The 12,255-nt window shown below is 36.6% G+C and overlaps 1 protein-coding gene across 7 annotated transcripts in view; it reads right to left on the bottom strand.

Annotated features, from left to right (window-relative positions):
- Positions 1-12,255, bottom strand: part of LOC126373826 (NAD kinase-like) — a 44,985-nt gene that overhangs the window by 2,971 nt on the left and 29,759 nt on the right. For 4 of the 7 annotated variants that reach the window (XM_050020156.1, XM_050020157.1, XM_050020154.1 and 1 more), the window contains 6 exons: positions 8,589-8,672; positions 6,113-6,242; positions 4,237-4,431; positions 3,796-3,898; positions 1,827-2,021; positions 953-1,110 (listed from right to left, as the gene is read on the bottom strand). In XM_050020156.1, coding sequence (XP_049876113.1) covers positions 953-1,110; positions 1,827-2,021; positions 3,796-3,898; positions 4,237-4,431; positions 6,113-6,242; positions 8,589-8,672 — 865 coding nt within the window. Of the gene's footprint in view, positions 1-414; positions 498-952; positions 1,111-1,826; positions 2,022-3,795; positions 3,899-4,236; positions 4,432-6,112; positions 6,243-8,588; positions 8,673-9,626; positions 9,718-12,255 lie in introns of those variants that run through there. The other 3 variants (XM_050020159.1, XM_050020155.1, XM_050020160.1) reach the window with 2 other exon arrangements.

Below are 12,255 nucleotides of genomic sequence, written 5' to 3'. Positions count from 1 at the left end.
CCAACGAGGTAACTTATTTTTAATTTTTATTATGAAATGTAGCAGAGTTTGATGTTTCAGAATGTCTATTGATGATAATAAGCTTTTGGTACAAATTCAACAGACATGTCTCGTAAAAAATAAGTAAGTATCTCATCCATTTGACTAGTGGCATCTACTCGTATTTGGTGAGTTGAGTACAGTGTCTGACTTTAACATTGTTCGTAGACTAATTTCCTACAATTTAGACCGGATAAATCCACTTTAGTATTATTAATCTGTAAGTTGTCATTATTCTACGTCAGACAGACAAAACTACTCAGTTACGAATAAGCATTTTACAGTTAAATACAGTAAACAACAACTACATGCGAATAATAAAGCGTTTAGCGTGCTACTGGTGCAGCATGGCGGATAGTTTCGAGCCATCAGTACCTATCTCCATGTTGTAACGCCTGTCGGTTTCTGCCGTCGAAAGACACCCACATCGCGTTCCGGGCCTCCGGAGATAACGCAATCTAAAATATTTTGCAACGTGAGTCGGAAGAAAAATTTTGCGTGTGATTCAAAATTTCAAATAGATGGGCAGGATTCCTCACATAAATCACTTGATTCTGAGTGTTTTTTGTGTGATTATCTGTTTACCAACAAAATACATCGACTTTTGTGTAAAGATCTTTGGAAAGATATAAAATATAAAACGATAACCCTCCGCCCCTGTCAATTCGTATCGAGGGTCGAGCAAAATTTACTTCACCCCGTCTGAGTCTTACTTGCTAAGGAGTAAGAAGCGTGCGCGGACTGTCTGTCTCGCTTACACTTACGCAATAAGGCGGCATACAAGAATGAGGCTTTTGGAGTATCCGTGATGTGCTTTTGTTTAAGAACATCAAATATGCAAGGGTATTTTATTATTCTCCACGGTGATTCGACTACTTGAAATTGCTTAATTAAAAACGAAAATCCTTCATACCTTGAGCTCAACACCAGCAGGCACAACAATAGGCCTGAAGGACAGCGAGTGTGGGCATATAGGCGTCACCATGATTGCAGGCACTGATGGATGTATCATGCTCGCTCCTGCTGCCACCGCGTACGCTGTGCTGCCGGTCGGAGTCGATACTATTAATCCTGAAAAAGAAAAGTTCCAAATACTTTTTTGTATTTATTACACTAACCCTTGCTTAGGGAAAGCAAATAATCAGGCCAAGTTCGGTGAACCAATAAGTCATGTCAAAAAAAGAAGAAAAAGTGAGAATTCTGTGCTACTTAAGAGCGCTGTTATATCTTTCAGACACACCGACAAAGTTCTGAAAAATCGACTTTATTATTACGACGATCATAATTTGAAGGGGCCGTGTTTTGTTTGTCAAAAAACCATGGTTTGTGGTCAATATTTTGACAAACAGTATATGACCCTACAGTAACGGTCTCAGTAAAGTAATAATAAGGCCGATTTTTCTTTGAATCGAAAGTCATGATTGTAAGAAGTAATATCGCCAACTCAAAAACTGGTTAAAGGGAAAGCAGTTTTATAGCATAAGTGAGTTTTTCAGTTTATAAAATAGGTTTTTCTTTTCTTTTTTTTATATAGATAAGTATTTTTGTAATTAATTATCAGTACTTTAGGTAATTATTATTGTATGTCACAACATGACTAAATGTGCTGAGCGCTATAAGCTTCGTTTCCATCGATATACCTACCACATTTATAACAATAAATTTTCATTTCATTTCATTACCCTATTGCCTACGTCTTCAGTCCTGTTTATACTGTTCTTTTCTTGTGTGATTGTTCAATAAAGATTCTTTTATATAGTTCTAATAGAAATGTCAGCTCAACTTACCATCTCCCTGCACCGAAGTAATGTGCTTGCCGTCTAAGAATAGGTCTATGTTAGACAGATAGGGTGAAGGCCCGCGGTCGACCACCACTTCGTTAAGCACCAGAATAGTTGTGGGCTTCTTTTTCTCTTGACCATCTTCAGTCTTTCTGAGGACCACACACTGTAGTCGAGACCTCAGGGTGAGGGCTGCGTGGCCTAGAAATTATTAAAAATAAACTTTTTTTATTTTTATTTAAGGCGCAACTTTTTTATACAAACGGTTTATGCATTTTTTTAGGAAAACTTATTAATGCACATTATTTTAAAGTAGGTTAATAGCCAGACGTATCTTAGTGTTTGGTTCCTAAATGTAAGTAAGACACTCGTGCATTGTGAACCATATGGACGTAGTAAATAAAAGTGAAACTACCTTCTAAACGGAAGGAACGTTATTTTTGGTTTAACTAAAATTTATATTTGTAGGTACCTTCGTATTTCGAATTTAGTACGTATTAAGAATTCCAAAATCTTTCCAATACAAAATTGTTCGAAACTTTGTTTCGGAAAATTGATATAACATTGCAAAAATATTTTACATAATAATACTACTGCCAGTCCACCACAAACAGTGACCGTACATAAACAGAAGAAAAATAAATAATTCAGTAGCGATTCGAAGCAACACCGACCGCTTTCGACCACCTTGAGCATATCTAATGAAGCGCCACACGTCATAGTCGATCGATTTACATGATTCATACGAGTGCTATTTCAAATCGACATTTCACATTAAATGATGATTGATTGTATTGTTCGAACTGGCCAAATAGTAAATGTCGTCGAAGGCTAAATAGAAATGAAAAAAAAAAAACTTGTATCACAGATAACATCAATGATAGTGAACAGCCATTTATAGTTACTTACTATGTATTCAAACCTATTAGGTACTTTTTTAGGTTAGGTTAAATATTTAAAATAACTAAGTGCAAATAATTAACAATAATAACTTAATAAATAAATATGTGTATGTATGATATTAATTATAATTATATTTGCGGGTTCAAATCTTGTCCGAGTCAGATTTTCTTTCGATTTAATTTTCGACGGAAAATTTCACTTGAATCAGAATTATGAGCTGAATTATTCATCCCCCTCGCAGTATTACGGTGTCAATTATTTGACGTATTGGCAAACATAGAAGTATCAAAGGCTAGACTGCTAACGGCCCGTGGCTTTGCTTAACAGGTTATAGAGATGAGCTTACATAGTACTTAGTAGGTACCTATTATAAGATTCATATCTTCACCGGCACGTGTTAAGATAAGATGTCAACGAATGGCCAGTAATAACCCTGGTGAGATAAAATCTAAGTAATAAGTATTGTAGCCACGTTCAACGCTGTGGTTATGGCTAGAGAATATTACAAACGATGAAGTGAAGATTTCTATATTTTTATCCAAGTTAAGGTCACTCAGACATGCAACCAAGAGTTAGGAATATCATCTTCATTGTAGAACCTTCTTAGTATATTCGAATAGCGATAGCTAGAAAGAACTCTTCTGTTTTTTAAAAAAAATAAATCTTCGAAATTCGAACCCACCTTATTTTTTTAAATCAGTTAATATCTTTAGAAAGAAAGGATTGGCGAATTCAGGGAACTTATAATCTCGCCTGATCAGGGGTAATATGCAAAACTGGTGAACAATCTTCACTAGTTGGAGAGCAACTAGAAGATGAAGAAGATGGTTTAGAAGTTCCGAACATAATTTTAATTGTAAAAAAGTAATAAGTATTAATTCCCTTTTTGATATTAATTAGTTTGAAATCAGTGATAGCCCCGTTCGGTGAACGCGTGACTTATATCTTAGTGTTATGGGTTCGAATCCCGGCTCAGGGTCTAAACCATTGAATTCCAACTTAGTAAGTTTGACTTCATATTTGGATCATAGATTTTATTGATTCATGTATGTAAATATGTAATATTAATTACCTTCTAAAACAGTCATGACTTGTTCCTGGAAGTTGTTGAACTCGAACGGCGTTAGGAAACCTAATGAGCCTAAGTGGAATGCCATCACAGGAGGGACTGACGTCTGTAACAAGGAACATAAACACAAATTAGTTCCTAAATACATTCATGAGTATTTTGTATTGATAAGTTACAGCCCCCGTGATCTAGTGGTTAGAGCGTCAGGCTCACGATCTGGAGATCCGGGTCCGATTCCTGATGGGGACATTGTCGAAATCTCAGCCTTAGGAGGTTAAAGCATAGACAAGGAGACACTTCATACCTGGAACAGCGCCGTCGGCGTCGCCGCCCAGACAGATGATGAAGCCAATTTTGTGTTCGAACTCTACGGTCCCGGCGCGGAAGGTTATCAACCTATCCCGACTATCCTAGAAGCTAAAGCATAGTCATGTCACTTCATACCTGGAACAGCGAGCTGGCGTGTAGCAGCGTACCGTCGCCGCCCAGACAGATGATGAAGTCAATCTTATCTGTCAACTCGTCGGTCCCGGCGCGGAAAGTCATCAACCTCTCTCGAACGTTCGAGAAGTCGTGGTACTCCTTCAGCAGCATGTCGTCCAGCACTGCTGCTTCCACGAACACTACCATGCTCTTCTCCTGGAAATAATATAATTATATTCAAAATACATCTTGTGTAACATTAACATCTATACCACCGCTGCGGAAAGAGTTATGATTGAAGAGAAGAAACGGCGAAACTGTGCAATGTTAAAAATATGGGTGAGTCTTCTCCAACATGATGTATATTCTTATAGGTGATGGGCTCATCATAATCTCCCTACCTGAAGTTTTGACAGGTCTGTTTTTACAGAAGAGACTGCCTGTCTGACCTTCCAGCCCGCGAAGGGAAAACTAGCCCAATAGTTAGGTTACATACGTCCATAACACATTTTTCGGGAAAATGGGCTATTCGTTCATTCACTCATTCATTTTAAAATTAACAATTGTCAATCATCCGTCCTTTTCCTTTTCGGCGGATAAGAAAATGACAGGGTATAACTTAAAATAAAATTAGGAAATGTCTGCAGGAATCGGGGCCATTATCTAATCAAAGTGATACTTAGCGATAAGGAAATACGTCTTCAAATTACCAATGTATCGTTACAGTGCAAATGTGAGGTGTCTTGTAAAGACACTTGACAATTAAGTGTGTAATGCGGGGCTCAGAGAGTCATTAGGTATTTAAGTAACATAACAATTAAGTCTAGGAGTCTTCAAGGCTAGAGTGAATAGGCATTTTCTAGGTAAGCGTGATCCATCCTACACCACATTATCACTTACCTACCATCAGGTGAGATTGTGGTCAACCGGGAGCCTATTTTATTTTTAAAGTTCCCTTCCTGTCATTGTTACCTTACAATTTGCGATTAAAAATAAATAAACTTTTCCAATTACTGTTCAGATTAGTTCTGGGTGGTTTGCAAGGCCACATTGTAGAAATTAAAAAAGCAGTATTGTAATTTGTTGAAATTGTGCTCTTACGTTTATATGCGCAAATATCAAATTGAAATATTCGTTTTATAGATGAATTGCTGCATTTTGGCCTCTTAGGACCCTGTTCTGTTTAATATTTGTGCGATGAATGAATTATGTGTAGGGGACTTAAATTTGTCGGATATCTTAGATAATATAAGCACGTAATTCATAAATAATTACAACTCTCTGATAAAAGTAAACATTGCTATGATTTGCATCTCAGTTGTTGTAATGCAAATACTACATAATTATTACTAGATATAAATTAAATACCTATATTTATTTCCACTTGAATGAATCACATATATAGAAGATACGGGCACGTCAATGCAGTTGCCCACGCGCATAGCAAATCACGATCCAAAGTTGAATCAACCGTAGTACGGTGACTCGACTATAATTAGGGCAGAGTTAAATCAACAACCCGGTATTTGTATGCTACGTAAGTTTGAAGAGGGAACATAAAAAGGTTTTCAAATTGTCAAAATGTCAAATTGCAATATTGGTTTTTGAGATGAATTGAATCACCTGATTGTCCGAAAAAGTAAGATGATTCCTAGCTTCGGAGGGCACGTTAAGCCGCTGGTCCCGGCTATTAGCCGTAAAAACACCTCCATCAACCGGCAGTGGAGCAGCGTGGTGGAGTATGCTCTACACCCCCCTCAGGTTGATTGAGGGGAGGCATGTGCCCAGCAGTGGGACGTATATAGGATATTGTGTTATGTAGATGAATTGCTTCGATGTGGCCTTTTTAACCCCCCTGAAGTATTGGTCCCTGCTGCGGGTCTCGTTGTCAACTTACATGAACCAGCCAGTGCACGAGCTGCACGAAGGGTGTGATGATGGACACGTCGTGCACCTTCTTGATGACCAGCACCGTCAGCGGCGGCTTGTACCACGTCAGCCGCTGCGACGCCGGGTCTTGGATTTGCCTGGAAACAATAGACGTACACATCATTCATTGATATATTTTTTTCAGGTATACTTTGTAAACTAATACTATACTCAAACCTCGTAGCCTGTTTTTCTTTGACCAGTATGTTAGGGTAACCTGTAATTGACTTCATCATCACCAGCCCATTAACGTCCCCACTGCTGGGGCACGAGCCTTCCCTACGGATGGATAGGCATATCGGGCCTTAAACCACCACACGGGCCCAGTGCGGATTGGTGGTTATTAACGACTCTAATGTTTAACCAATTTTTGAGACTTGGTCAGGTGGTAAGATGCTTTTATGATGTGACTTATTAACTACTTGGACATAAGGGGCAAAAACTGTGGGCAAGAAGCTCAAAGCCTTCTTAAGTCCTTGTCCTTATATAGTAGATGACAACTTGCAGAGAAAAATAGCTTCTGAAACCTTCGTAGGTATCGTTTTCGCAAATTCCCAAAAATAGGTCCAAATGCGACAATGGCGGGGGTCTCTTTTACTTTAGACGGAATCTTTTAAAAGATTAAAATATATTGGCATGGAGTGATCATTCGAACCAGTTTTCAATCTTCTTCTTCTATCGTGTGGGTTGTGAGGTGGAGTACCAACCTCATGAACCCTCGTGTCAGGGTTACTATTGAGCCGCCAAAGGCCTCTGATATGGCTCATGTTTACTTACTTACTTACAGTAAGTAGCAACCGGGACCAACGGTTTAACGTGCCTTCCTAAGCACGGATCATCTTACTTTAGGACAATCAGCCTGTAATGTCCTAACCAAATTAGGGATCCCAAAGTATTTCAAAATTACTGTTGTAGTATGTAATCTGTTCTTCAGTGTATTTCAATTGGTTGGCATGTAAAAAAACCTCTGTCGCCAGTTTTATGTACACGTTTTTGGTTTATTCATCAACTTAATTATGCATAATCAAGGTAGCGTGATGTGTCGTAGAATTGCTATGTCACGATTATTATTGTTTCGTGTTTTTATGGAGGTTCTTTTTAGGTAATTACATTAAAATGAAGCTGAGATTTCGTGATTACGAGACTAATGTTTTGGTATTCACATTACAAAGAATAGACGAGAATAAGCAAGAGGGTAACCTAGTCAAATGAGACACTTTTTACGAAATGGTAAAACGATATATAGAAATATCTACACGCGTATAACGTCATCAATAAACATGGTCAAACATCTGGTACTCTTTGTTATGAAATAGGGTACTTTCCAACTCAACAATTTAGTTACTTTTTACTTAACGTCAAAACACGAAATTGCTACGGAGTTTGTATGAAAAAGCAACCTGTGACGTCATAGAAAAACGTGACAAAATGTCGTACTTATTAATAAAATACTTCTTTATTAAAATTCATAAATAAGTTAGAAAAAAAAAGAAAAGAAAATATTTTTTGTCACCTTTGGATCTGTCTTTAATTAGTACCTAATCAGAATTTCATAATTTATCTTTGACCTAGGAAACTACCCAATTCTTAATTTAAATTCGTAAATCAGTCAAGAAAAAAGTGATACTGATTTTATTTTTAAAACATCATAGACAGGCTTCTATTTCTACGTAGATTATTAGCGTTTATCTTTGACCCGGTCGGAAGACGGCTGTTATTTGACTCTGCTGTTTATGATGTCCTATCTAAATAGGAGTTCATATTACAGGTAATTAGATATCTCTACACTGCTAAAAATGCAGCAAGATTACTGACTAGCATAAAATATGTAAGTAGGTGTAATGAAATTTTCGACTGATAATATTTGCATGCGCCTTACCTACCAGAGGCTTCTAACGAGACAATAATTTAACTCTAACGCCAGGGGGGTTTCGATTTGTAAGCTTGGACATAACAATGTCAGGAACCACACGGTAAAAGGAAGAATAATCTATTTGCCTACGACGTCGAAAGTAGATTATTCTTCCTTTTTCGTCGTTTGGCCATATACTGAAGTAATCATGCATTTAGTTGCTCATATCGTTAAACGTTTTGTGTTCTGTGGCCAAACTACACCATGATGTGGCTAACGAATGATATTCTATTTCATGAAATATGGCCATTTCATCGAGCACATCATGAATTGATCAATTCTATTTTTAAATATTAAAAATGAATAAATAATCTATTGTGCAACGGTTGTCCATCGTCCATCCAGTAAACGCGGCTAGTTTGATGTGCACCTTTGCGCCGGGAATGACACGAGGTGGATTATTTGGACATTAACTTTAATTCATAAATTTTGGATTAATTTAAAAATCATTTTTGTAAATATAAATTACCTAGTTATAAGATATATATGTCTGTCACCTGTTATGTATACATAATAAATAATTAGTACTTACATAACCATCGCCGAATTCTTCATTATCCTGCCGCATGGTCCGAACTGTTGTATGGGGCTTGGTGCATTCAGGGACCGGGTCCTCCTGTAACAACGAAAATACATCTGAGCACGTACATTTTAAGGTACAATTTCGAAGGCGATACTGTTACTGTTGATATGTGCAGTACATAGGTATAATGTTCATGAATAGGTACGTAAGTTAGAAGCATATATTTTTATTTCAAGTTTGTAAGCAAATTAAAGTTTAAAAAGGAAGTTTGCTATCGGCGAATTAATAGTCAAAAGTCGAAGAAGATTATAGAAATAAAATAAAAGGAAAAATATATATGCATTTATGTGCCGGTTGATTGAGTGGAGGCCTAGTAGTGGGACGTAGGTAGGTATATACATTGTTTATATTATGTATTTACAAAACAATTCTATAGGTTAAAGTTATTAAAGTTTAAAATGATGTATAAGGCGCTAAAACTCAAGTCTACGTGTAAAAAAATCTTATTAAAATATTTCTAATTTGTTCCTTAGTGCATTTATAAAATAAAAACGTAAAAATATATTTTTATTTTACATCTCAATTGTTCTAAATTTGAAAAATATTTTTTTTTATGGTTTTTGTAATGGCACTAGTGTTGCTTTGTGCCAATGTCAAGTTTTAAAAGATTGGGAAACTAAAAGGAAGGAAATAACATTCGGGAAAGGAAATTTACACAAAAATAGGATCAGGTAAATGAAATAAAAAATAAATATGAGAGTCTAAAAAAGTAAAAATGAATATAATAAATAGGATGTTGTAAATAGGTATCTGCTATAGTTTAATATCATTTAGCAAAAGAAAGGAAAATATAATATCACAAAACAAAATAGGATTTAAAATTAAACAGGAAAAATAGACTTAAAACTTCCACAAAATGACAATTAAAAAAAGTAAAAACAAAGATGCAGGCCTGGATATAAATAAATCGGCCAATTTTTAAATTGTAGTAATAAGCCACAATAAATTTAAAAAAGTAAAGATTCTAAATATAAATAAATAAATCACCTGAATGGATGTCAGACGTCCATAGCGGACGGTATTGACACAACACAGTCAGGCGATACAAAACGACTCGCGCCGCGCGTCGTCTCGTCACAAATATGCACATTTTGATTAACTTACAGCGTGTTTATATCATTCACGGCTTTATTTATTAGGTATTTTTCGTTTTTAATAAAATAAAAATCTATGACGACTATTATTCTCGATCGATATAGTCAGAGATAAGTACAACTATCGCATGATGAACTAAGTAGTGGGCATTCACTTCATGGGCGTTGGATATTTTTATACACGGTTGAATCGGTTAATGGCAATAGGATCGCCCCCTACTATATGGGACTTCAACATAGCTGGCAAGGTGCATACGTACTGAACACTAAGCTATGCTATGTTGTGTTCATACTGTATAGTTGTTACATGCGATATTTAAATTTTCTTTTGTTTTAGGTAACTATAAACTTGGATTAACCCTTGATCTTGTTAATGAAATACTCGAAGTAACGTCATTTAATGGCCTGTTATGTATTGAAAGTTTAAAATAAAACATTTCACTTACAATGTTTTTATTAAAGTACCGTGTAGTAGTGCTTAGCTAAGAGTGATGCATGAAGAGTAAGCTGGTCCTAGACCAGCAAATGGAATCAAGGAAAGGATGGTACGGCGTACCCGTTGTTATTGCTCGACTTGGCGGGGGCACTGCCGTGCGTCCAGATATTCTACTTTCGTTTTTCTTTTGTACCTAGTCATTAGGTTAATGTCCCGGGCTATTGAACGCTAGGTGTTGAAGTTTATTAAATGATTGCTTTTGCTTTTAGTCATGTCAGTAGCCTTTGGCGGCTCAATAGTAACTCTGATGCCAGAGTTGATGAGGTCGTTCATTGATCTCACAACCCACACGAGAGAAGAGGAAAAGGTTACCGGATGCCAGCCCAAATAACGCCACGAACCCGCATTAACCCGATGCTTGAGGGGAGGCCTGTGCCCAGCAGTGGACCGCTTGTACTAGATTAGTAACCGGTTACTTAAAGTTACACACATAATCTATCATAGTTTAAGGTTTTTACGCGGTTTTAATGCGGTAAAAACCCGGTATTACGTGTTTTAAATTATAATCTATCATGTCTTCAGTGGATCTGTCTGTCCGATCAACAATTGTTCCTTGCTGGGAAATGAAGCTGCAAGAAAAACCTCTGCACAGGGCCCAGAGACGTTCTTTAAAAAGTCATTAAGTCATCGTCATTCGCTAATAATATATCATTATAGATGATCTTGTCCTATTGTGAATCAACTTTGTATCATCTTTATCTGAGTAGTCATTATTATATACATAATGGCCCCGATTCCTGCAGACACCGCCTAATTTTATTTTAAGTTATATCCGTCATTTTCATATCCGTCGAAAAGGAAAGGGACGGATAATTCACAGCTCTTAATTTTAGGAAGAATGAGTAAATGAATGACTAACCCGGGCGAATCAAATAGGTATGTCGCTGGTATGCAATCCGTTTGACGTGCTGTCTACTTACCTGTGTCGGGTTATTGACTGATGTAAAATTTTTAGACGGTTGTTTTAGATTTGTCCTTAAAATTGACGTGTGTTCCATAAATTTTATGCTTGTCGATTACCCGTCCTTTTCCTTTTCGGCGGATAAGAAAATGACAGATATAACTTAAAATAAAATTAGATGGTATTTACAGGAATTAGCACCAATAATGAGTTAAACATAACAATTTAAGTTAACAACTATAAGCCCAATGAGGATAAAAACCACCTATTTCTCCCATCAGGTGTCGCTACTGTTGAGTTATTCCCCAAAGATCGGAAAGAAGAAAACTTAGAAAAACTTATTTTTAATCAAAACTACCTTTTTCCAAATGCCTGCTTATTGGGTCGCACAGTCAGAGGTACATCCATCGTAAGATGAACTACCTAAATACTGAGGCTTCCCCAAGCTATAATAAGTTAAAAGATACTTTGGATAAATATTTCATCTACATAATATAATTTTTCTACTCCTCTACTTTAATCTGGCATTTAAATAACCAAAAAGTCTAATATAAGTACATACATAATTAAACTCTTTGAAAAAGTGTACGCTCTATGGCCTATAAAAGCATTGTTTACAAAGTGTAACTGTTTTTTTTTTTGTTTTGGTTTTCCCCGAAGGGTAAGGCAAAGGGAACTATGCCCATACAGCCATGTCTGACGTATTTTTTTTCTTGATGATTAATGAAATGATGAAAGGTGATAATGATGAAACCTAAGCCCCCACCCTCGGAGTAGACTCCTACTCCGAACCCCAAACGAATTAACTCAAAAGTCCGCATAAACTTTTGAGTTATGAAGCGGCTTCCTGACACGAAGCGAAAATAGGCAGATACACTTTGTTTATTGAATACTCCAATATAATAACACTCGCGAATGTCTTCCGACTAACTTAATGCGATCATTAACCACAAAACACCACTTCGTATTAATTATTTAGATTACTCAATGAAGAAAGCAACTGTCCCGTTCCCGTTTCCCGCCAAAAAGCCAAGTGTAACTGTACTATAATGTCGCCAAAAAAGCATTGTTGTTGTTTTTTTTTTTTGACCTGGAAACTGGCACCTTTACTTTGTTTGGTGCCAT

Source organism: Pectinophora gossypiella, chromosome 16 (assembly GCF_024362695.1).
Source record: "Pectinophora gossypiella chromosome 16, ilPecGoss1.1, whole genome shotgun sequence".
Classification (NCBI taxonomy): Eukaryota; Metazoa; Arthropoda; class Insecta; order Lepidoptera; family Gelechiidae; genus Pectinophora; species Pectinophora gossypiella.
Note: the sequence above shows the minus strand (reverse complement) of the source record. Positions and strands in the feature narration are given on the sequence as shown.